General features: G+C 33.3%; 1 protein-coding gene across 2 annotated transcripts in view; it reads right to left on the bottom strand.

Annotated features, from left to right (window-relative positions):
* The window catches only part of LOC111030850, a 33340-nt gene extending 12594 nt beyond the window's left edge, over positions 1 to 20746 (bottom strand). The window contains exons 1-5 of one of the 2 annotated variants that reach the window (XM_022310545.1): positions 20326 to 20746; positions 17959 to 19217; positions 13598 to 13828; positions 4692 to 4780; positions 1992 to 2077 (exon numbers count right to left, since the gene is read on the bottom strand). In XM_022310545.1, the coding sequence (XP_022166237.1) occupies positions 1992 to 2077; positions 4692 to 4780; positions 13598 to 13828; positions 17959 to 19217; positions 20326 to 20360 (1700 nt within the window). In that variant the 5' untranslated portion in view covers positions 20361 to 20746. The remainder of the gene's footprint in view (positions 1 to 1991; positions 2078 to 4691; positions 4781 to 13597; positions 13829 to 17958; positions 19218 to 20325) is intronic. The other variant, XM_022310546.1, reaches the window with a different exon arrangement.
* Between the last annotated feature and the right edge of the window lie 3560 nt (positions 20747 to 24306).

Below are 24306 nucleotides of genomic sequence, written 5' to 3'. Positions count from 1 at the left end.
TATGTATTTTGTATGAAAATAATTTTAACAAAACGTATAATTTTTCAAATTAACTGGAGAAAAAAATGTTTCTACAATGGTTACTTTAACTAGTTATCTTATGTTAAGTTGAAAATTAAAATAATTGGCTTATTAACATTGCTTGAACTACGTTCTAACTACCTAGTTATAATGCCCACCTTTACATTTTACTTTCAATCAGTTTTTTTTGCAAAATAAATGCCATTCTTGCCACGTATTAAACGATGACAAATTAAATAGTACAACTTGAATTTTCGGCAGTGATATCATAAATATGGCCTCAGACAGAAGACTAGAATGATAAACCAAAAACCAAGTAATTTACAAAAAATGTATTTTTGTTTTACTATTGTAATAAATTATCGTAGATCATCATTTAACTTAACTTTATTGGTTGGATGGCTGTAATAATTCTGGATTTTATGTAATGGGCTGTAAATTGTGAAACCCAAAAATATAAACGTTAAATTCAGTTAGGTATTGACCGTATTGAACAGTGTCGACTTCAGGTCCGTAATAATTAATCTGTGACCATTACGTAGTGATTGTTGTACTTTATTCGGCCGTTCCGCGATAAAATTATTATTGATGATAAAAGACGATTACCAAATCGAAATTTAATTGACTTACCTAAATCGGAAATTTTACGAACTATACGACTACACTACAGTCGTACATTTAAGACGTGTAAATGTCTGCGATCGACGTAACGGGAACGGGCTGCAGTGATTATTTATGTTATAGCCTATCGGTTAAATAACTATCAATCATAATATATTGCTGAAATTCGTTCCTTTTTATGCTATAATATCTACCTGTTAAACTGCAGTTGTCCTCTTCTAGAATTGAGAATTGAGAATTGAGTATTTTTTATTATTTCCAGTCTCGGTTATGACAGTGACCAGGGGCGTGTTTAGAAACAACGGTTAGATAGCGGGGGAAAGAGGCACAAAACAATTTTTTCTCAATCACAGAATCATTGATTAAGGAGTTTACTAGTAAGTAAACTACATAATCACTGATAAAACAATAGTCATAGAAAAATTGGGATTACTTGTTATCAATGTACCTTATCATGATAAATTGCAAAAGAAACTGATTGCTAAGCTTGGAGGACTTTTTTAAGTCTGAACGTAGGTAAGTACATTGTTCTCGCTAATAATATTGCAATGTCTTCGATCATTATAAATTTAATTTGTTGAGATATTTCGAGTAATCGAGAACCTGTTCATTAAACCTCAGGAATTCATAGGAAAAAAATTTGCGATCCCGTTATACTATTTATTACTTATTATCATTTGATGGTTTGTTAATTTTAAATTACGTACGTTCTGTTTTCCTATCGAAAAGTTACCATACAATTTCTGTGTACAAATGAAACTACCTACCTATCATATTATTAATGGCAGTTGAAATCGACCGTATCACGTTCATAGACATATTATTTTCATTTTTTTTTACGAAATGTCTGTGTAGAATGACATATTTTGTATAAGTATAGACTATTAAGTACCTACATACCTATAGTTACTAAGACAACATTCGTTAGAGTCCAATTAACCAGCTAATTAATTATTTATGAAGTATTTGTCCATAGATTTGTCCGACTACAGGTTTATCCAAAAACGTTTTTATGACATTGTCGGATTTATGTTATCAAATAAGCTCGGAGTACAGAATTTTCGTTAATTTGTTATGTTCAGTAGTGTTTAGAAATAAACACTTTCTTATCCGAACAAGCATAATAATAATCATTTCACTGATGTCTGATCGATTAAGTTCATAATATATATCAGTACATAGTACCAAATGTTTAGAAAAATAACACGAATCTGTATCCTTTAGAATGTGTGCGTAAAGTCGTTAACAGTGTGTACAAATGTCCTATTTGTGTCAAATTATGTTATTTTTAATTTTTGTCGAAACGAAATAACAATAGTCAATATCATAACGAATAACAATCGACTTACCTGGCGACACAGTGACCGGCTGTTACTACGTGATACCTGTTCACCAACGAACCACCGCACCGACTGGATCCAATGCGAATATAAGCCTAGAATCATACACACATAATAAAAATTAATTGATTTATAAGTACTTATGTTTTCATTGTACCTACACCTACATAAGTGTAATCCAGATTTGTCTAATAATAATATTGATTGATACCTATCATGGGTTGAAAAAAAATTATGTGATTTTCAAATTAATCAAGTTAAATGTACATTTACACACTAAATCTGGCCTCACTATAATGTTCCTATAGTCAGTGTTTGTGAAATCATTTTTTTTTTTATAGTTTGAAATTTCGAATAAATAATTACACTGCATTAATTATTAAACATTATTTATGACAGGCAGTGACTAGTGGTTTTTAAGGTTTCTTATTGATATATGAATTCAAAGTTCGGATGAGCTTGTAAAATTAAAAATGGTACTCCCACAAAATGTGTCCTATGTTCTTCAAAACGTTAAGCACTTAATAAAAAAGCTGTTTATTCAATATCTGATATAAACAGTTCTAGAGAAGTATTTGGCTATCAGGTATGAGAATAAAATATAGCAAATATTCAATGGGGTACTTAGACAGTTAGACTTGAAGGGGTCGGTGTTCTAAATTAAATGAGCTTTACTGACAAAGAAAATGTAATTTTAGAAAAATGTCCACGTTCAAAAAATGTCTGTAGAGAGGAGTAGGGGAGTTATTCCTAAACACCATCATAACTATTAACAAATAAAATATCTATAAAAAGCAATAATTACTATACATTTTAAATACCTATTTAGGTGTATAGTGAAAATGTGAATTACGTTACTCATACAATTGTAAATTACTATAAGTTGTAATATGAAAATGTTTTTACCAAAAATACGGAAATTTGCTAGGAAAATATGTTCCATTGAACATGGATAACTGAGGGTTCACGTTTGATGTATAATATGTTATTACATTAAAGCATCTAAAAAGTAGGTGTATAAAAAATCACAAATATTAAAACATAGGTATATTTTATAGTTTTGGTGCGTACGTGCACTTTATACTGCAGTCGACGTGTCCGTTTGATTTGTTGCCGAAATTCGTTAAGTTATTAATTACACGGATTATTAAACATTAATTGTGAATTATGTATACATTAATAATAATACGTATTAGGCGAAGTTGTGCGCGTGCGCGTTGTACGCATACTCGCTATAGACGCCGGCGGACTCGCCCGTTATGAAACCCGACCGGCGCGGCGCCGCAAATCGCTCAGATCCGTTTCACCTTCCGTCGTCCGGATCGATGCTATTAATAATTTAATAATATTAAAATGCGACTCGACTGTATAATGAACGTCACAGTATTTCAAACTCGTAAAATATTGCCGTATAAATTACAGGTAGGTATCGTCGTCGAGTTTTAGAAATCAGACAGAGACGGCGGCGGCGGCGGCGGTGGTCGCGTTCGAAAACGATTATTGCGGTAATGACACGCGTCGATGGTAATAATGCATTTTACGATGTTTTCGTTGTGCTGACGGATGAAAACCATGAGGCGACACCACGCGATGTGCATTCGATGGTGTTCGGACCGTGAAAATGTGAAGGCAAGTCCGGTTCTATAATAATAATTTACAGTAGGCGAGGGGCCGATATTTTTGGGCGGTGGGCCCCTAAATCGTATGAAAAAAAAAATAGTCTTGTTCGGCGTTTTTGTATATTGTGTGAAATATTGTAATATTATAATTTATAACATTCAAACAACTTAAAATAGATAATAATAGTATTCAAATGCACGAGTTATGTGGTACGAAATAAATTTAATGTAACAACTGGAAATAACAGAGCGTTAAATAAGAAGGGTTTCAGATTTCATTTTACTTTTTCGAAAATAATTTGAATGTCTGATCATATAATATTATAATGATATATTTTGTATCTACTAAAAATACTGCCCATAGCTGATGCCTACTAGGGAGTAGCAAATATTATCTAGCATTCTAGCTTACATAAAACTAGGTTCAATTTGTTTTAAAATTATGAGATGCTTTTTTTGTAAGATAATTTCAAATAGATAATTTACCTTATAGCATAAGGTAAATTATATTCGGGTATATTTTAGAATATCTATGCATTATGATTGCATATTTTAGAATATTTAAAAAAACGAAATACAATATTTTAATACTTTATGTTGCATAATATAAACCCTATACAGCTAAAATTATGATTAAAATTCGTTGTTCAGAGAGGTCGTGGATCAATACATATCGCTACAATATTATTATATTATATTAGCTGATACATGTATTGTTATTATTCTGTTATTGTTATATTACCGCGACGACGCGCTGTGACTTTATTTTTTATTCTATTCGTGAAAACTCACGGTGAATTAACGTTAATTTAATAAGGTGGACGACAAAACCGCTTTGTATTATCATTATGGAATCGCGAATGCGGCAATATTATGCTCGTGAAGTATAAAACAAATTACCGTATACCACGAACGGTAGTACGGTGTTATTATTATTTATTATTGTTATATATTACAATGTAATAAATACTATATTATTATATTTTATATTAATACTAAAATATAGGTATTATTATCGTTGTTGTTATGATATTATCCCAACATAATGTAATATTATGGTATAGGTATTGTTGTGACTGTTGTTTTTTACCTGCCACGGAAAGCTGCCGAACCCAGCTTCGTCACCTCCGACAATTCTTCTTTGCGCTCCTTGTTGCTTGGCCACCGAAACACCACAACCTAGATAATATGCATACGTTTTGATCAAATAAAATTCTCGTTGCTTTCATATACCATCCACCAAGTTTATATGTATAGAAGGTGGTCCATTTCAGTGTCTACACTCATTATTTCGAAAAGTTTTAACTTTTTGAAAATATTACTTGTACATAATTTTATGTCATTGCAAAAAACATTTTAATGTGATATTTCCACACATTTTTTATATCGTTTTCTCGTTTTTAAATATTTTTTACACGCCTTTGAATGACGGCATACATTTTTAATTTCATATATTCCTAAGTAGCATATTTTTCAGAGACATAAAACTTAATTTAGAACTAATAGTTAATAATTAGTTATTTCAAGCTTAGATGAGCGGTGTATAGTGGACCAACATTCAGCAGGGTACCCCTGTGCCATTCTACTCCACTCGTCTAAACTTTAAATACGTAACTACTAATTGAAAAAAAATGAACATTTTTCGAAATAATAAATGTACGTAGACACTTAATGGATCACCTTTTATATATGATTAGTCTGATACGGATGTGCTTTTATGGCACTGCAGTTTAATTATAAATATGTATATATTATTTATTGTATACTCAAGGCTGGGTAAGTCAAAATAGTCAAAATAAATGTAAATCTGAACTTTGGAATATGAAGTATAAAATTAACTTATTTAATCTGTAATTAAATGCATTATGATTTGTTTTTTTTCACGATTTTTCCTAGATTGGACAACAAAATTATTTTAGGAAGGTGTCAAATTGTATGACAGTTACTAAAGATGGTAACCGGAACTCTTAAAATAATGATGCAAAAAGTTAATTTGATAAAAAAAAAATAGGTATGAGTTACTCATTTTGTTAAAAAATATTAAGATTGATTTGACTTTAACTCGTTGAATCTGCCCTGCCCTGCCTTGAATATGAGTGTGTGTATAATATTATGAATCATAAGTCTGGTATAATATAGGTAAACATTATTATGATGTGTATATGTTTATGCATTTTTGTATAATATACGAGCGATAGAGTCTAAATGCTGTATTTACAATGATATATATTTGTTCATATAATATTATGACGATCGTGTTGTGCACCAAAACCACTTTCTAAATACTTGCACTACCATACAAATAAAACAATATATACTATGTATATTCAATATTGTGTATCACGTGTATACTACGTATAATATGCTCATTATTGGTTTGGGGCTACAAAATCGACCCTGTATTTTGGTTTTTTACTTTATAGCCCAAAGAGCATTTTTGATACTTAAAATATCAGCTGACCCGGTCAAATGGGCATGATTTTTACTATCGTATTCAAATTAAATAATATTATATTTTGTTGTATGTTATTATTATTATCACATAACAAATAGTTTATACAAAAACGGTTAATATTCAACGGAAGTCTCCGTTTAGTGTGCTGTTGCCAAAATATAATATCGGTAATATTACATTATTCCAATATTCTGCAATATTCTGCGCAGTGCGCACAGACGTTATTATAATCATTGCAAATATCATTGTAAACCAATCAAACCTATATTATATGATACTTATTTTCTATATTAGACTCATTGCAAATTTGTAATTGTTATAATTAGATATTAATTATTATTATTATTATTATTATTATTATTATTTAGGTGCGCGTTTTATGGCCTACCGCGGTGGAAACAACATATTATTTTAATATGCCACGGTATATGATTATGTTATTATTCCCAGAGTTGAAGACTCGAAGTGGACATTAGTTTAATGATTATGATGATGATAACTATAATATGGTTAGACTACACCAACAACAGTTTTTGTTCGGTTAAAAGTTCATTTGGTATTATAGTTATGAATAGTTGTTACTTGTTAATATTATGATGTATTTTATAAGTCATAACGTTGGTAGAGTTTTGTCGTTTTTATACTTTCACTGTATAGCGCGTATTTTCGTATAGGTAAAATATACATTTTAAGCTCATGTTTAAATCATAATATATGGTTCTACCCAATGATATCATATAACATAATATATTATATATTATCAAAATAGGCTCTAGTCGAAGATAACAATAGTATTTTATATATTTTATTGGCGTACTTCCAATCGCTATGATCGCACGATAATAATATTAATAGCTATTACGTAGTACGAAGATAAATATTTAATTAAACATTCACACGTAACACTAATAATAATAAACGGCTCACAATATTTGTCATTGTCGAAAGTTGTTTCGAGAAATTTTTACTTTTTTCCTAATCAAATAATATATTAAGACCGAGCGATTACAGCTAGAAAGACGTTACGTATATAATATACGGTCTAAAATATACGACTGGAAATCTACAAACATCGATTGCAATAACATTATTTTTGATGTCAGTTTGATTTGAAAGTGTCGCGCGCGTGTAGCGATTTATAGCATAGGTAGCATCTATAAGCGTGTCCGATTCTTACATATTATTATTATTATTATAATTATTATTATGCATTAATATTATAACATTATTGTCCACTCTATCAAATGCTCAAGCCAAAATAAAACGTGAAGTGTTAACCAATATTTCAACAATGGAACGAACTCTTTTATTTTGTGCGGATGAAGTGGCTTATACACTAGACGTGAGCAATAAAATACTTTAAATTCGGCGATTAATCGCTTGGTGTTCAGTTGTGAATATTTTCATGTCATAGCTTATTTATATATCATCAATTAAGCATATTGTTGAGCTTTAAAAAAGATGGTCTAATAAAGAATTTTTTTTAAAATTTACTATAATGAATTTATTCAAATTCTGATTATTGGAATTTTAAGGTACACATAGGTTCGACCATATTTTCAAATGATTAGATTTTTACCACCCAAGACTGTAAGGAATGTTCTGTAGTAGTACAAATATTTTTTTTCCAAAGGAGAGCCACCCTTTAATATTGCTAACTTCAAGCAGATGATTTTTTAAAAATATTTTGATGCATCTTAATTGAAATTCTTAAGTCATAGATTCATAATTGTTAATCTCCTTAACACGTAATTCCTAAGAAATAAAAATACTTCATAATAATAATTAATAGGGTAAAAAAATAAATAAGCTATAAAGATTTGAAAATAATTATTAAATTGACAAAATATATTAAGTAGTATACTAAAATTGTATGATTTGGAAGAATTGTTCAAGTATAATTAGTACACTAAATTAAAATATACTTAGTATATATATTTAAAATATTTCATGTGTTTCACAATTAGGCATTAAAGACTAGCATCCTTTGTACCTGCATAAATATTAATAAATCAGTAGATACAGTTCGTTAAATTTTCAATACATAGACCCATTAACATTTTCGAAAAAATCATCAGATTAGTAATTATTTGCAAAAGAAAAGTTTGGTTCTGATTTAAAAGAAAGAAAAAATATTGTACCACCACATTAAACAATTAAATAACAATAATGTATTTTGTCCGTTGTAAAAATAGTAAAACTGAGATTTTATATCATAGTACCTATATAATAATTTTCTTATATAAGAATATAGTGTTGTACTCTGTGTTAAAAATAATACTGTTTTCAGAAGTTGTTTTAAACCTCTAAACATTTATTAAAAATTGTTGAATACTTTGAAATATATTTGTTTGACGTTAATTTAAGTTAATTAATCTGAGCTAATATTTGGTGTGAATAAAGTTTCCCTTTTTCTAATAAAGAAAAAAAATATTCAAATCTGACTATTCTAAAATATATTATATTGAAAATCGTTTTTAATCTTTTGAACAGTTTGATTTGATTTTTCCGTATTTTTCCGCCGCTCCGCGTAACTAGATTTTTCCCGAATTTTCACACCTTACACCTTATGGCTTGATGTATAAGGTACTGTCATTTACGAACCGATAGTGTAAAATTGGTGCAAGTGTAGCATTTTCAACACCAACAAATTTTTTTTTTTATAATATCATCAGTGTGTAGAAAAAAGTTAAAACATTAGCGAGAGTAATCTAAATTACTAAATTTTTAAACTTAGTGACCTTGTTAGTTGTTACACACATTTTTCTATCAGAAGGTCGAGTACATTGAAGGACAAAAGAGGGGGAGGGATTGAATATCAATTATCTCATAAAAAAATGTGAACCAAATTATGATACTGTCACAGCGGAAGGGATAATAATACTATAGGTAGTCGATGATCGTCTTCGGTAATAATAACTACGAACCGCTGTCGATATTGTATATTATTATCACATTATGGCCGTTATACGAAAGGCCACAGCGCGTGTCCTTCGCACGAAAACTGTAGTTGCTAGGAACAAACGGAAAAAATTCACTTTCTACACAATAATAATAATAATAATGGAGCGCAGAGTTCCGCTTAATGCTATCACGTCGTCGATGCAAGTAATTTTGGTTATACTAAAAACTAACCGATCGATTCCGTAATAGATTCTTTTTATTTTTAATTATCCTTTATTGATAAACGTATTCAATAATAAATAAAAACAAAACACGGTGGTGTATAATAAAGTTCATCCACCATTCATAATCTTTGGGCTAAATTTGTCAACACCTGTAATAACTGAACAGCTAAATTTTAAGATTTCTCTTCTATAAAGTAGAATATTTACTGACAAGTAAATTTCTACCGTGCTTATAACACTGTAAGTTATTGTCCAACATTTTATCCATTCAGTTTCAAAAAAAGTCAAATTTTGTTATCAATATTCACCAATTTAGCAATTTTTTTAAACTTATTCTAAGCCTCACTTATCAAACATTTTTCAAGTTTATTAAAACAAATAAGTAAATAAATGTTATTTTTATTAATCAATGTTTTCGTTTTCTTCACATGTATTTGTCAAAAATTGGAACGACTATCAAGCACAGAAGGACACTGTATAATGTATCCAAGATTCATGTTGAAAAAAACTACATTTAAATTCCTTTCCAAAAATTATAAAATAAAATTGAAAAATATTATAGGAATATTAAAAGCTTAAAAATCAAAATACGAAAAAAAGTGTTATTAAACTCGTTGGTTCCCGATATCACATTAAGTAGTTCAAACTTTTTTGTGAAAAAAGCTACGTTTTGCATCGAGGTAAACAGAATAAATTTTCCTGCAAATCATATGAAGGGAAAAGTCCCTGCTGATACACCAGACGGTCAAGAAGACGTTTGTCACAGTTTATTCATTTCTTCGTCGAGAACACAAAGCAAATCAAAAATCAGAATATAGTCGATGGAGGCCACGTGACGGATATAATAGCTGTCTTCATTACACCGTCATATAAAATCACACAGGCACAGGGATACTTAATAATTAATTAATTATTATGATTGTTAAGTAAATATTGTTTATTATATAATGCACTCGCCATCTAAAATGTACAGCTCGAATACGCGCGTATAAAATATAATAACATAATATTATCATATTATTAGGTATACCTGCAAGTGCGGCCAACAACGAACAAATATTAATATTTATAGGCTAATCGTCGTAATAATATAAATTCACTATGCTTTTATATAATATATTATTATATTATATAGGCGTACCTACATTAATATAGTTATTATTATATTATTATGCCAGTTGACATTGACGACACGGCGTGAATGCGATATTGTTGTTAAACGGCCGCACGCGTTTGTCGTAATAATGAAAATATGATATATTACTATTATTATGATAAAAATAATGACGACGATGTAGAAAGCCGTTTGTACGTTATAATAACATATTATTATAATAAAGTGATCGATCCGTGGAAAAAAATCATCCCCTCCGGTGCCCACCCCTCCAGTGAGTGCCGCCGCCATCCGTCGGGTGTAAAATAATATTATGACGTTATGATATTACTGTTAATATTGTTTTTTTTTTTTTAATTCGATCAAACCGTTTCGACTTGCCTGTCTCTCGTCAGTCGAGAAACCGCTTGTGTCCGCGCGTCATAATAATATGATAATAAATAATAATATACACTCCGCGTTCATATAATAATATGATATGACAGTGCCCATAGTCGTAATCCGGAAATTCTTAGCGGTACAATAATGTGTAATAGTACAACAACGATACAGGTTTTATGTTAGGTATACCGATTACCGACGCAGTGACCGCGGTGACGATTTCCCCGCGAAAATCGTGAGCTGCCGACATTTTATTATATTACAGACGAAACGTCTTGAAAACCGCATACGATTTCACCGGTTTTGCTTTTTGTCACAGTTTTCGGACAGACTATAGACGCAACGACGCGACGACGGAAATCCGAACCGTAATAACAATAACAATAGGTAGGTAGGTAGGTAGGTAGGTAGGTAGGTAATAATTTCGTAACGCCGATCGGGGATTTCATCGATTCCGCCACACAATTTTTTTTACCAAGGAAAATTCTGGTACATAATTTGAATTAATTGTGAGTTTGACGGAACCCGGAATTCGTGTGAAAAATAGAAACCACCCGGACAAAAAATAAAAATCGAAATTTCAAAATATTACATTTATTCAGACACTATTACATAACATCTTCATACATATACAGCTTTATTGGTTTAAGTGTATTATACACAACACCGACAATTGTATTTAATATGTATTATTATTTACCATGTATATTTAATAATATTATAATGATTATTACATTTTGATTTTAAAATTTAAATGTTGGGTACATGATTTATTATTTTGTAGATAATTAATAAGCCTATTTTAAAATACTATGCTGCACCTTTAGGTATATCCTGGTTATACTATGCCAATTTTGTAAGTACCTAGACGTGACACATTATTACCAACAATTTAAACCTAGTAACCTACACTTTTGATATCCAATGTTTAGTCACCTGAACATTATAATTTGTATAGAAACTACTATTATATTATTAATAAGAATAACTTAAATATATTTTAACAAATCTAAATTTATCCAATTAAGTTAAGAATCTACAGTTAAGAATTTGCAGATGATGGAATGGATAGGTTAGTGATAATATAAACGATTGACTCTCAATAGTTTCAGTGCAATAATATGATGAAAAAATAGAATAAATAATTTAATTTTTACAATATTGTAAATTATTATTAATATTAAGTAACCTTTTTAGTTTATATTCAAATTTTAAATTTTTGAAGAATCATGTAGCCATTAGGTATACTGCAACAATAAGAAAATATAGAAACCTTTTTGTCCTAGGGACGATATCTCAACTTTTTTAATTTTCTTAAAATATAGTTAATATCAAAACTACAAATATTTTTTTTTTTTTCTGCAACTGAATATCTATTGAATGATTGTAAAAAAATGTACTTTGCACTATATTGTTTGATTTAAGTACTCTAATCTAATTTCATTCCTATTGGTGTATAATGAAGCTAAATTAAATTCCAAAATAAAGTTCATCCAAAACACGAATAGACTTTAAAAGAGCTTTATTTAGACAAATGATGTGAACTTTATTAATTTTTGTTCATTTATTTTGATATAATCAAACGTCCACTGATCTTTTTACACTTAACGGTAAAATTCAACAAGTATTGATTCGAAGGTATATTTTTGTGTACGAATTAAATAACAAAATGCATTATGCAGACATATGAACAACAACTTTACTTCCAGCAAAGTATCGAGTTTATAGGCATCGATAAGATGTTTTTGTTTCCTTAAATATTATTATTAGCATTTCGGCATTTGATATTACGTTTAAAATATTCTAAATAGTTGCTACGCCTTAACAATTAAATACACCAAGATTATCTTCGACTATAGACCTAAACAATTAATTTTAATATTGAATCATGTTACTGCGTTACATGCTTATCGATGACGATATTATAGATTGGGTGGAAATATGATTTACCTTAAGATTAGAAATGTGTCGTTTGTTTTGATATACAAATCGTAGTACGGTTCAAATAATATGTTTGATTTTTGAGTGATGTATAATATTGTTTATTTGTGTAAAGCCTTATTGTTAAAGTTATGACTTGTTTGGTGTTAGTTTAATATATAATTAACAGAATGATTTTTAGAGACGCTAAGAATGACTAAGACACTCATTATTTCAAAAACATTTAAAATGTTTAAAAATATTATTTTTTCATAATATTTAGTATAGTTATAACATGTCATACTCATTAAATTTTTTACATGTATTTGTCACCATAATTTTTACATTTTTAATTTCAAATTCATATGAAAAATATTTTTTATACAAAACCAAATTTTGAATGGTACCTATAGTTAATTATTTGGTAATAACTTTTAAATAATTAAAGTTTAGATGAGCAAAATGGAGTGGCACAGGAGTACCCCGCAAAATGTTGGTCCACTGATCCGCCCATCTAAGCTTTAAATACTTAAAGCTAATAATAAATCACTCATTCGCACATATATTTGTATGTAAGTATCGAAATATTCTGAATTATATGTACAAATATTATGTATTGTCGTCAATAAATTAAGAACTAAATATATATTTTTTTTAATGCCATTTTTTAATAAATTTGGATAATATATAACAATTTATTCCTAAAATGTTAATAGTTCTTGTAATAATGTGTGTCTAACGTTGGAAAAACAAAAATCATTCTGTATATTATGTCGTAGGTACGTGTCGTGCGTCTTCGGGGCGACGGTTTGTGAAGTTTTTACAGAAGCAGGTTGTAATAATAAAATATAGTTTAAATATACGTATTGTGGTTATTATACAGTTTGTAGCGTTATCGTTAGACAAGAAACGAAGAATGAAAGAAATAAAAACAGTATAAAGTAAAGTGATGTACAAGATGTAATAGGCAATAAAACCGCGGACCGGCGGTGACTTACTGGGATCGTTAGTCACTGGGCCATAGTCGACCGGCACCGACGCTCTGTTAGTATTGATAGCAATATTTTCGTTCGTTTTGGCGGAATTTCTGTCGCAACAGACGTACAGGAAGCCACCACAGGTGCTCTCAATGTAACCGGAAGCCATCCAGCAAGTTAACAAAAATTCACAGCTTCCTGTATTGCACAAACTATTGCGTTTGCTGTCTACGTCCAAGTCGGTCCATTCATCTGCGAACATCATCCACCGTCTTCACCTGATCATTTTTTTACATTTGGAACAATCTAGTTCCCAAGGTATAGCTCGCTCTCTCGCTCTACACGTCGTCGCATAGGTACACGCCGTGGCCGATATGGTCGGATGTAATCGTATATAATATCATATTATGGTCGAGTCGTTATTGTTTTATTATTATTATATTATTAATGTTGTACTCGTTTAATATAATATTTTATAGAGTTTTTGGGGGTAGTCGTTGAAAACAAGTCGTTTTATACAGAGTCCGTGACCTACCAAACCATTACTATTAATAATAAAATTAGTCTTATATTATTGCGTCCGTAATTAGAATACAATAATATTGTAAATATTAGGTATTGATGTCATCACGCACTTGGTATAGGTAGGTACAATAATATGTTAATAATTTTATTGGTGTGTTTAGTGTCAACGAATCCTCTGTGTTATAATATACTCATACTCATGTCTGGAAGCTATAATAGTGTTAACCGTGCAACTATAATATATTTTAATCTAAATATTACTATGAATAATTAATAATTATTTAACCAAAATATTAATAATCTGCATAGAACCCCGCATATTATAGTTTATAGTGATGAGTGATGCTCACTCATTACCAATATATTTGTGTGAGAAAACTATATAGGAAAGTGAGTTGTCAGCAAACGTACGTAATATTAGTTGTATGTGTTAGGTAAATTAAAAGTTATAGATAGGTTTACAATTTAAAAAATTAAGAGGACCATTTGTTGTCTATGTCTTAAAAACGTACGATATGGCAAATTTTCGTTCGACACAATCAATTTTGTATTTTCATCTTGAATATTAGAGTGAATCGATCTATTGTCATACTTAAAGGTAAGAATATTATCTGGTACCTACCTATATTTCATCAAGCTTTTGTTGATATTTTAATTTTAAACGGATTTTATAACTATGTAAAATATAGTATGATTTTAAAATGAAAATATCAACAAAAAGCCTATGCGATGTCTAAGGCAATATTCTTACCTTTAAATTTAACAATTTATCGGTCAATCCGCTCAAATATTAAAGCAAAAACATAAAATTGGTTTCGCTGAACTCAGATTTACTACTACCATAAGTCTGTTCGACGGAGACAACACTTGCGGTCTCGTCGTGCTCTTGAAAACAAACAAAATTTGTTTTTCATATACAATATTCATAATATTATAATAATATATATTATATGGGAATGATATTGGAGTCTCGGGAACAATCGGCTGCAAGTACAGATCAATCTGACTCGATTCACTTTTTTCCCGCAGCGTATTATTTGTCCCTCGTGACACGACTTATTAGTTGATTTCTAAATTATTCATGCACAAAAATACCGGATTTAAATGCTCCAAACACATTACCTAGGTACTCACTACTCACAGTTAATATATAATGTATAAGAAATTATAGGGAACACCGATTACATGCCTAACCCACACGGGACGCACAGGTACTACACAATAAATTCACATATTATATTATGTAAGCCCCTGCAAAGAGGCAATATATTATTTTAATCTCTCGTTTCTCGGCGCTATATATGCGCTAGACGTATATTATGTACCCATAATGTATATATGCATTCGAACTGCGTGTTATCGCTATCTGATTGTACACACACACCTGTAACATTTGTCTCGGTGGAGATTTGAACACGAGTGATGTGTGCCGTATCTCATTATATAATAAGCATGGGATAATATTTGTACAGGATGCACACCACAATAATAATGATAATAATAACATAACGTTTGTCTGGGGCTATAGTTTTTGTCGTCACGCCTTATTGTTATATTATTATGCCGTACCACAACATAACACGAACTCGTCTCCAGACGATATAACAATAATAATATTGTCGTAACCAAAATCATACACACCCCATTATAATATTATATACAGGGTGATTCGCCGAGCATGCTCAACCCCATTTTTTTTATCAAATTATAACGAACCTTTTCACTGTAAAATGTTAAACCGATGATTTTATTGAAAATAATGATGTACCTATATCAACATTTAAGCGATAGTTAGGTATTGAAATGTATTCGCACAAAGGATAATAGTCTTTGAAAATGGTTTTACAAAAATTGTGCAGTGGGTACGTAATATTGCGACTGGCATATAAACTATACTATAATCAGCCAGTTTTTCAAAAGTTATGAAATGCTAATAAATTAATTTTAAGTGCTTTAATTTTCAATTGATCGTAGCCACCATATAAATAACTCACAAAACTACTGATTTTGATTAAGATGGATAGATTGATACCTGGTATATGGAATTATTTAAAAAAGTTATCCACAGCTTAGAAATGTACGAGTTTACCTACGCGTGATGCTCATTTGAAATTATAAAAGTTCCAAAAAATTAGAATTTGAGTTAACGCACACTTTTAAAGAGTGGAGAAAATGAGCTCGAGCGTGCTCGGTGATCTACCCTGTATATTATATATAAGCACGAAACGCTCTAAGGGCACTGCTAGGAATAGTCGTGATATTTAATATAAAATAACCCTTCTCGTCAGCGTTCATCGGATATCAGGAGCGGTGGTGTGGACGTCCCACGAGAAGTTTTGAATATATTATTATTATTTTAATAAAGTATTGTCATGTGGGGATACTGCTGCACGGGGGGAGGGGGCTTGTTTTGACGATCGTTGACACCACAATAGATTAAGAATCAAGAATCCCGAGGTCAAGGCACTGCGGCTGGTTTTTGGGGTCAAAAATCCCGACCGTCGTCGCAACAGCGACGTTTAGTACGCAACCACTGGTGTTCCACACGACTTAACTATTGTATTATAATGCTTATGGTATTTTATACTAATTATATTGGTGACGAAAAAAAAAAAAAAAAACATTTTAAGTATACGAGTAACGACTAGTGTTAAACAAAATGGGGAAAAATTTGCATTTCTATGTTCACGGATATCCCGGACCGCGGTCCAAGCGGGAAGTATTTCAGTATATATCCGCGGCCGGGACGCCGATGATATGGTGGTCGCTCATCGTGACAGACTTCCAATACGTGTATGAAAATAGCATTCTAATATCGTTACATTACCGCGATCATATTCCGTCGTGTGCCACTCACAATCCGCCGTCGCTGCGACGATGATCTCAGGGGGGGGGGGGATCGTCGTGTCCGGAAATCGATAATATAACGTGCTCGCGTGTGCTGCCGAGTGGGTTTACGGGAAAAAGCGAAAGCGTACGATGACGGGCCGCCGCCGGTGGGAAATCGACGAACGCCTCGTGTTTATTCGCCGTTAACTGTTTATTTATCGTTTTGCCCACAGTACCCACCCGTACCCACCTTATACCGTTGTTATTATACGTGTGTCTTAACGGCCGTCACGATCTTAACTTTGACTTTAACGAGCCGTCGTCGCGTCATCGTAAATATCGTGTGCGTGCGTAACACGTCCGGTAGGAAGATTACGTGAATAACGCGTCCGCGGAGCACACCCGCGGCACTATACCGCGGTATAAATGTCGATATTTTACAGGTATATAGACACTCCAGTCCGCTGCGGACGTCGGACGAGACTATTTATTATTATTATTATTCGGTTGTGTAACCCAATCAGGACCGGAACGGGTGTGCATGTGTGTGATACGCGGCTCTGCAAAAAAACCCGCCCGGCGTAGTGTGCACACAAATCGCCCGCCGTTAACGGGACAAACCGGTAAACAACGCGGAGCCGCTCGACCAGCCACGCTGCTTTCATATTATTATTATTGTTGTAGTTTCGTGCCTAACCTATACGAATATTATTATCTTTTCTCTCCGTGTAATACCTTACGGTTTGCGCAAGAAAACACGTTTTTCCCCTTTCGTATCGTAATAAAAGTTGTCATCACTTATGACATTATTATCATTACTATTACTATTATTCACGTCACTTTATAATATAATACATTATTATATCCGAGTGGTACTACGACGTTTGTTTGAACGTCTTTGTTATCATTAAAATATATTTTATATTATCAGTAGTAGAATAAGACACGTACATCACTCGCACCCACAACTACCACCCCCGCCCACCCGCCCACCAGTCCCGCCCATCGATAAGCGCGCTGACACTGACCTTTGACGTCATCGGGCTGCGAGACCAACAGGTCTTGGAGTCCATTGGGACCACCGCCGAACGGCGCCTGGAGCGTTCCTTGGTCAACGGGGTCCCGGAACACGAGCCGGGGACTCCTGGGCCCCATAGACGGTGGTTGTTGTTGTTGGACCGGGTACTGGGGTAAGTAACTGAAAGGCTGTTGCTGTGACAAGAGGCCTGGCGGTACGGCGGCGGGCGACCACGGGTTGTTGTTGTTGTTGACGATGTTGTTGTATGATGGTGGCGGAGCATCGTGGGTGGGCGGGAACCTGAGGTACCGGCGCCGGAACTCGGCGGAACGGTCCCAGGCGGTGGCCGCTGCGCCGTTCCGTTTGTGGTGGTACGGATCCGCGGCGTACCGGTAACGCCGACGGCGGTTTTGTTGCTGCTGCAGATCGGCGGCCAACGAGGGCGCGTACTGTTGCTGCTGATACCGGTGGTTGTTGTTGTTGTTATAGTGGTAAGGTCGGATCATACCGTTCGGGTATGCGGCCACCGCGGAACGACGGAACCGCTTACGCCGGTACAGCTGTTTGGATTCCGACAAACGTGCCATTGAAAAGTCTACAGTCGTGTCCGCGGTGTCTGCAGCCGTGTCCGCGGTATCTTCAGCCGTGTTCGCGACATCGCCAACCGTGTCCGCGATGTCAGCGACGGAACGTCGGTACCGCTTGAACCGGAACAACTGCTTGTATGTGGACGACTCGGCTGTCGAAGGGGCTGGCGTACGGCGGAATCTCTTGCGACGGTATGACTGTTTGGACGCCACGGAGGCCATTAGCTGGGCGTATAAGTCTCGGTGTCGCGACGACTTGACGGCCATCTTAAACAACCGGTTGTCGTGATTGCGCTTGTTACGCCGGGTGTTTGCCTTGTCGATCGAACACATCTTGCACACGGTCGAGTTACCAGCGATCGAGGGAACTGGTTCTCCGGCCGTTGTCAAGTTCTTCAACGGATCATCCACGTACTGCCAATCTTCCACGTGTTCGTCAAACTTGCTGGGTTTGCCGACCGGTGACTGCCCGGCCGTATCGTTGCCGCCGTTCGTCAGTGGCGATTGTGTCGGGTAATCGGCAGTGGCAGCGGCCCAAGAAGATGGAGACGACGACGACAGTTCGGAAGCAGATATGGCGGTTGTTGTGGTCGTGCCATTGTTGTTGTTATTGTCGGACCCGAGACATCGATCGGCCAATAACATCACCGCTGCCAGGGTGGGTAAAAATACTAACAAACACCTGTGAACATGAACAGATTTAACGACCGATTCATGATATTGTAGGAAAAAGGTAAAAAATGTATTATGTCACACATAATTCTCATAAATTTTATAGTTTGCAAAAACCGTAATTAACTTAAAAATAACGAGCAAAAAAAGTTATTTCGTCATTACAAAATCCTTTGGTTTTGAGTTTTTTAACTTAAATAAAATGTTTTTAAAAAATTAATCACTACTGCGCGTTGACATGGCTCTTATTAGTGCGAAACGATTTACGTTCGGAGGCGTCCGATCTTGGTTCATTCTAAGCTGGCCATTCATATCATAATGTTATAGGAGAGATCCAACCAAAACAACAATGTTGTGTAACATATTCGTATTTTTTTGTTAATAAATTCATAAATTATATAATCCATAAACCATTATATACCTTTTAGGATTTTCATTGTGAGGAATACATTGGCTTGCGATTGGCCATTATAGTTACTATCAATATTTTCCTACAAGGTAAAAATAAAAAATTTGCATGTAGGTACCTACGTACTATGACATCAAGATACCCATAATCCAAATTCTGTAGGTACTCGTGAAACGACACCTTAATTTTTTTCCTTATCATTTCAAATATAATATTAGAAAAATATATAAAAACACACCGGATTGTATCAGATACAGACGAATCGTATTTATATTGATAACGCGTTATTAGTTATTATTACTGTCATCATCGATTATTTTAATATCAACTATGTATATTGTAAAGAGTTTTTCTATATCCAGACCATGGTGTGTATTTTCATCTAAAATTATTTTCTTATGATGTTCTTGTTTAAATTTTAAAAGTTAAATTTCTTATGTGGTCTTAAAAATGTACCACTATAGGAAATTACAATATTATTTGTGAGGAGACCACGTCTAATTCATGACAAGTCGGAGTTAAAGCTGGGGTCCTCGTCATGTCAGAGTATACAAACGCCTCACCAGAGGTAAATTTAAGTCATCCACCGCAGGTGCTCGACGTCATTATAATATATTGTGCGCTCGGGGATCATGGCGATAATATATCACAGCCCACAGGAAGGTATATTTTAATATTATGTCGTTTAACATCGATTTATAATAGTTACCTCAGACGGTTGCATCTCGGTGACATGGCGAACATGACGCGAATCTTACGAATGACCGGTGTCAATGAGAAAACGCTCCAGCCATTTATTTATGTGAAAATTAAATATAATACCTATGCGATATTATGTAGTCGGGTAGGTGAAAATTAATTTGAATAAAAAATTATTTTATAAAGCTCGACCGGAAGAAAAAAAAATAGAAACACGGTTCCTCGGACACTAATACAGTTATAGGAAATGACTGGGTCGGAGAATGATTGGGTTTACGTCGATTCGATCGTTATTCGCGAACTGCTGCAGAAGACGGTTGCGGACCGGAAGACGACGTAGAACTAGTGCTGTGTTCTCGGGCCGGCATGACGGCGCGAGCGGACAGGTCGGACTGATGCGTTCGGAATCGCGGACTTGGTGTTGCTGCTGCTGGCCGCGGATCGTCGCGTCGTCGGGACCAATCTCCCACCACCGCCGCCACCGCCGCAGGAGCGCAGTGCCGACGGCGGCGGCGACGGCAGTGGCGACAAAAAAAAATTAAGAATAATAAGGGAAAAGGGAAAAAAACTACCGTGCCCATATATTACACCTATATAATTGTAGAAGTGTAGAACTACAGCTGCGCGGAGAACGGAAGGAACGAGAGGAAGCAGAAGGAGAAGAAATAGAGGAGGAGAAGTAGAAGAAAGAAGAGGAATATAAGAAAAGAAGAAGAGAACGCGCGCGCACTCGCACACACAAGTGAAAACCACTTTCATTTGTTATAAACTTTCTTTTGCAAGGTCAACCGAGGACCGGCATTGAAAATCCGACCCCCCCCCCCCGCCCCTCACATGCCTGACAACCCTACTCCGATAACGCGTATGTTATTGTATATACCTACCTATTACTTTACGCTACAACTCTGCTCGCGTATAATAATAATAATACTATTATACTCATCGTCGCCGCCATCTGTTACGACACACACCAGACCGGCTGTTGTTAAGGTATGTGTGTGTGTGTGTGTGTGTGTGTGTGTGTAATTCTGTCTATATGTGTGTGCACATAACACGAACACACGATTTTCGTAAACACTTTCACTGTGTGAGTTTACAATAATATAATAATATTATAATACGCGTGGTATAAGTACGTGTATTGTAATCATGATCTGCGCACGCCGAATGCATAATATAATATTATACAGGTAGTATACGTATTGAATGTTGTCCATGGATTTATGGATAGGCCATCCCTAAAGTAAATTCCTACACAGGGTAGCTGATCAAAGTATATGCCTCACTGTCTCCACACTGTTTAAAGTTCTTCACTATTATTTGTGTAAAAATAGGAAAACAACAGGTCTCTAAAAAATATTGTACACCCAACAACGTCCGATGTTTTTTGACTACCCCGGATGTCTAGAATGAACTCATCACGCATTTATTAAAATAATGTGTACCCATGATGGGCTGGAGGGGGTGATGCTCAGATCATAAATTGGCAGATATAAGAGTCTTAAAAATGCGATGGACTGCGGGACAAATTTTGTAATGCAGTAGCGGGTCACGATACACGCTGGAAGACTCGGTGGGAGGTGCAAATGTATCTTTTAATAATCGAGCTATTGGCTCGTAAATTTCGGTGTGGATGTGCACACAGGACAACACGATAATTATTATTTATTATTACGTACATCGTATAATATTATACTACGCGGGTCGCGGTCCACGGAGCAATAATAATGAATACTAATCAATATAATACTCAAATTATACATTATTATTTATTATTTGGTGATAATACTGCAACCACGAGAAATAGGGCGAAACACAAACGCATAGTAGGGCGTCAGAGCGAATACCTGGATTATATAATATAAGTATCAAACATCTGCCTATCACTTGCACTTATTGTTTAACTATCATTTAGAGATTGTGTATACTATAATATTATTATACACTTTTGGGGCATTCAAATTCTAGCTCTACTTATAACTATTTAAAAAAAATGTATTGTTCAAAAAATAAAAATATAACTCGACCTTTAAAAATATAATCGCTATCCACAGTTTGCGAACCTCTACTATAGTACAGAACATCAATAGTAAAACAAGTTGACAGTGTGTTATTTGGAGTCCCTCTGTAAGAATGAGAGACATTGATGAAAAAACAGTATCTGTCTTTCCCATCCGGGCACTCGAATCTACCTCTATTTGGCAGTTATTAGGTATAGACATGGCTTATCCAATCTTCAATATGCCGTATACACACATCACGTGCGTGTATGTACAATTTAAAGTGACCTGCATCGGTCGCAAAAGGAAGAAGGTTTAAGGACACTTCAGTGCCAATAGCCTGATGTCTGCCGATTTGTCGATACTTTAATGATATGTATTTAAAATATAATATGATATGGATAGGTCGTATTTTATGCCACGCAGGGATTGGCCGGGAAAAACGCGATCAACCGGGTCGACGCATTACGACTGTATACTATTAAAATGAGTATAATATATGTATAACAATAAGACAATAACGTATAATAATATATAATAATGGTAATCAGAAGCTATATTATTATGAAACGAAAAAAAAATCGCATATTTTATAGTTACAAAACAATGTACAATAATATTATAGTGGTTGAAAAAAAAATTGAAATCCATATTCGTACTTAGTTTTTTTGTTTTTACGTAACCCACACGTATATAAAAAAAAAAAACAAAACATTGACTTTTCATGCGGTTTGCCCTGCCTGCCCGCATCATCGTTGAAAATTACAGGACGGTCACTTTTCTGCAGACCTCAAGTTATACGCGTCATTGTTATGTTATTGGTTTTCCGCCGGCGATCTCCGAATATCAGTAGATGATTGTAGTTGTAGTATCATTATAATATTAGGGTTAGGATGTTTACCACATTACATATTTTGTTTTCTTTTAATCGTGCACACAGATAAAATTATAAATCCGTTTGGTATGAGGTAGCAACAGTTGTATTACATTTTGAATTGACTTATAAATGAATGTTTTTATCTTTAAGAGATTTTTTCTATATTTTTACAATTTTTTTTATGTACGAGCATTTGTTATGCATTACATATATATTTACTATGTGTCCTGGTAATTTATTTTACATTTTAAACATTGCAAGTCACATATAATATAACATTATTATAATATTATTAAAAATTAAAATCATGAAAAGTTTAGTATTACCTGTTATTTTATTAACAACTTATTATTTATTATTAAATTATATTTTGAACAAATATAGATGATAAAAAATACAGTTTAATTTAAATGCATTTTTTAATATCATATTTTATTATTTCAAGAACATGCTTAGATGTTGGGTAATTTTTGAGCTTAATTGTATGAAATGTTTTGAATTTTGAAGGTTAGGTTAATTAATTAATTAGGTCCGGTAATTATACAGCCACTAACTGCCAACATTATTTATTGTTACTTATGCCATGTCTAAATATTAATTTTGTAATTTGTTCCAATTTTTATTGGTGGAATTGGCACCATACACAACACAGTCAAATAAAAATAAAATATTAGTTAATTGTAATAAATTGTAAAATTACGTATAAACTTGTAATATTTCAGTTGATAGGTATGTAAAAATCAGGAATATTCATGGGCCGACTTCAATTTCTGGTCGAGCCTGGAACAATTATTTTCCCAATACTTGGACAGTACCATATAATTTTTTTTTTACAGGTGCATATTTTTAAAGTTAAAACAATGTAGTAGTTTAAAATGCTTATGGCTAGGTTATTTGTAAACATATGTTTTGGAAATTAAAAATAAAATATTTAATTCATTTTTGTGTAGCACTCTTATGCTATATTGATATAAATTAATTTTAATTTTTTTTTTTAAATGTATAAAATGTATACCCAAATCTTAAAAAATCTATACTTTCGATCCCCGTGCCACCGCCTTTGGGAATATTGTAATTAATTTTTCAATTATTGATCATGTTATTAATAGTCCAT

This window comes from Myzus persicae, unplaced genomic scaffold, assembly GCF_001856785.1.
Source record: "Myzus persicae strain clone G006 unplaced genomic scaffold, MPER_G0061.0, whole genome shotgun sequence".
Classification (NCBI taxonomy): Eukaryota; Metazoa; Arthropoda; class Insecta; order Hemiptera; family Aphididae; genus Myzus; species Myzus persicae.
Note: the sequence above shows the minus strand (reverse complement) of the source record. Positions and strands in the feature narration are given on the sequence as shown.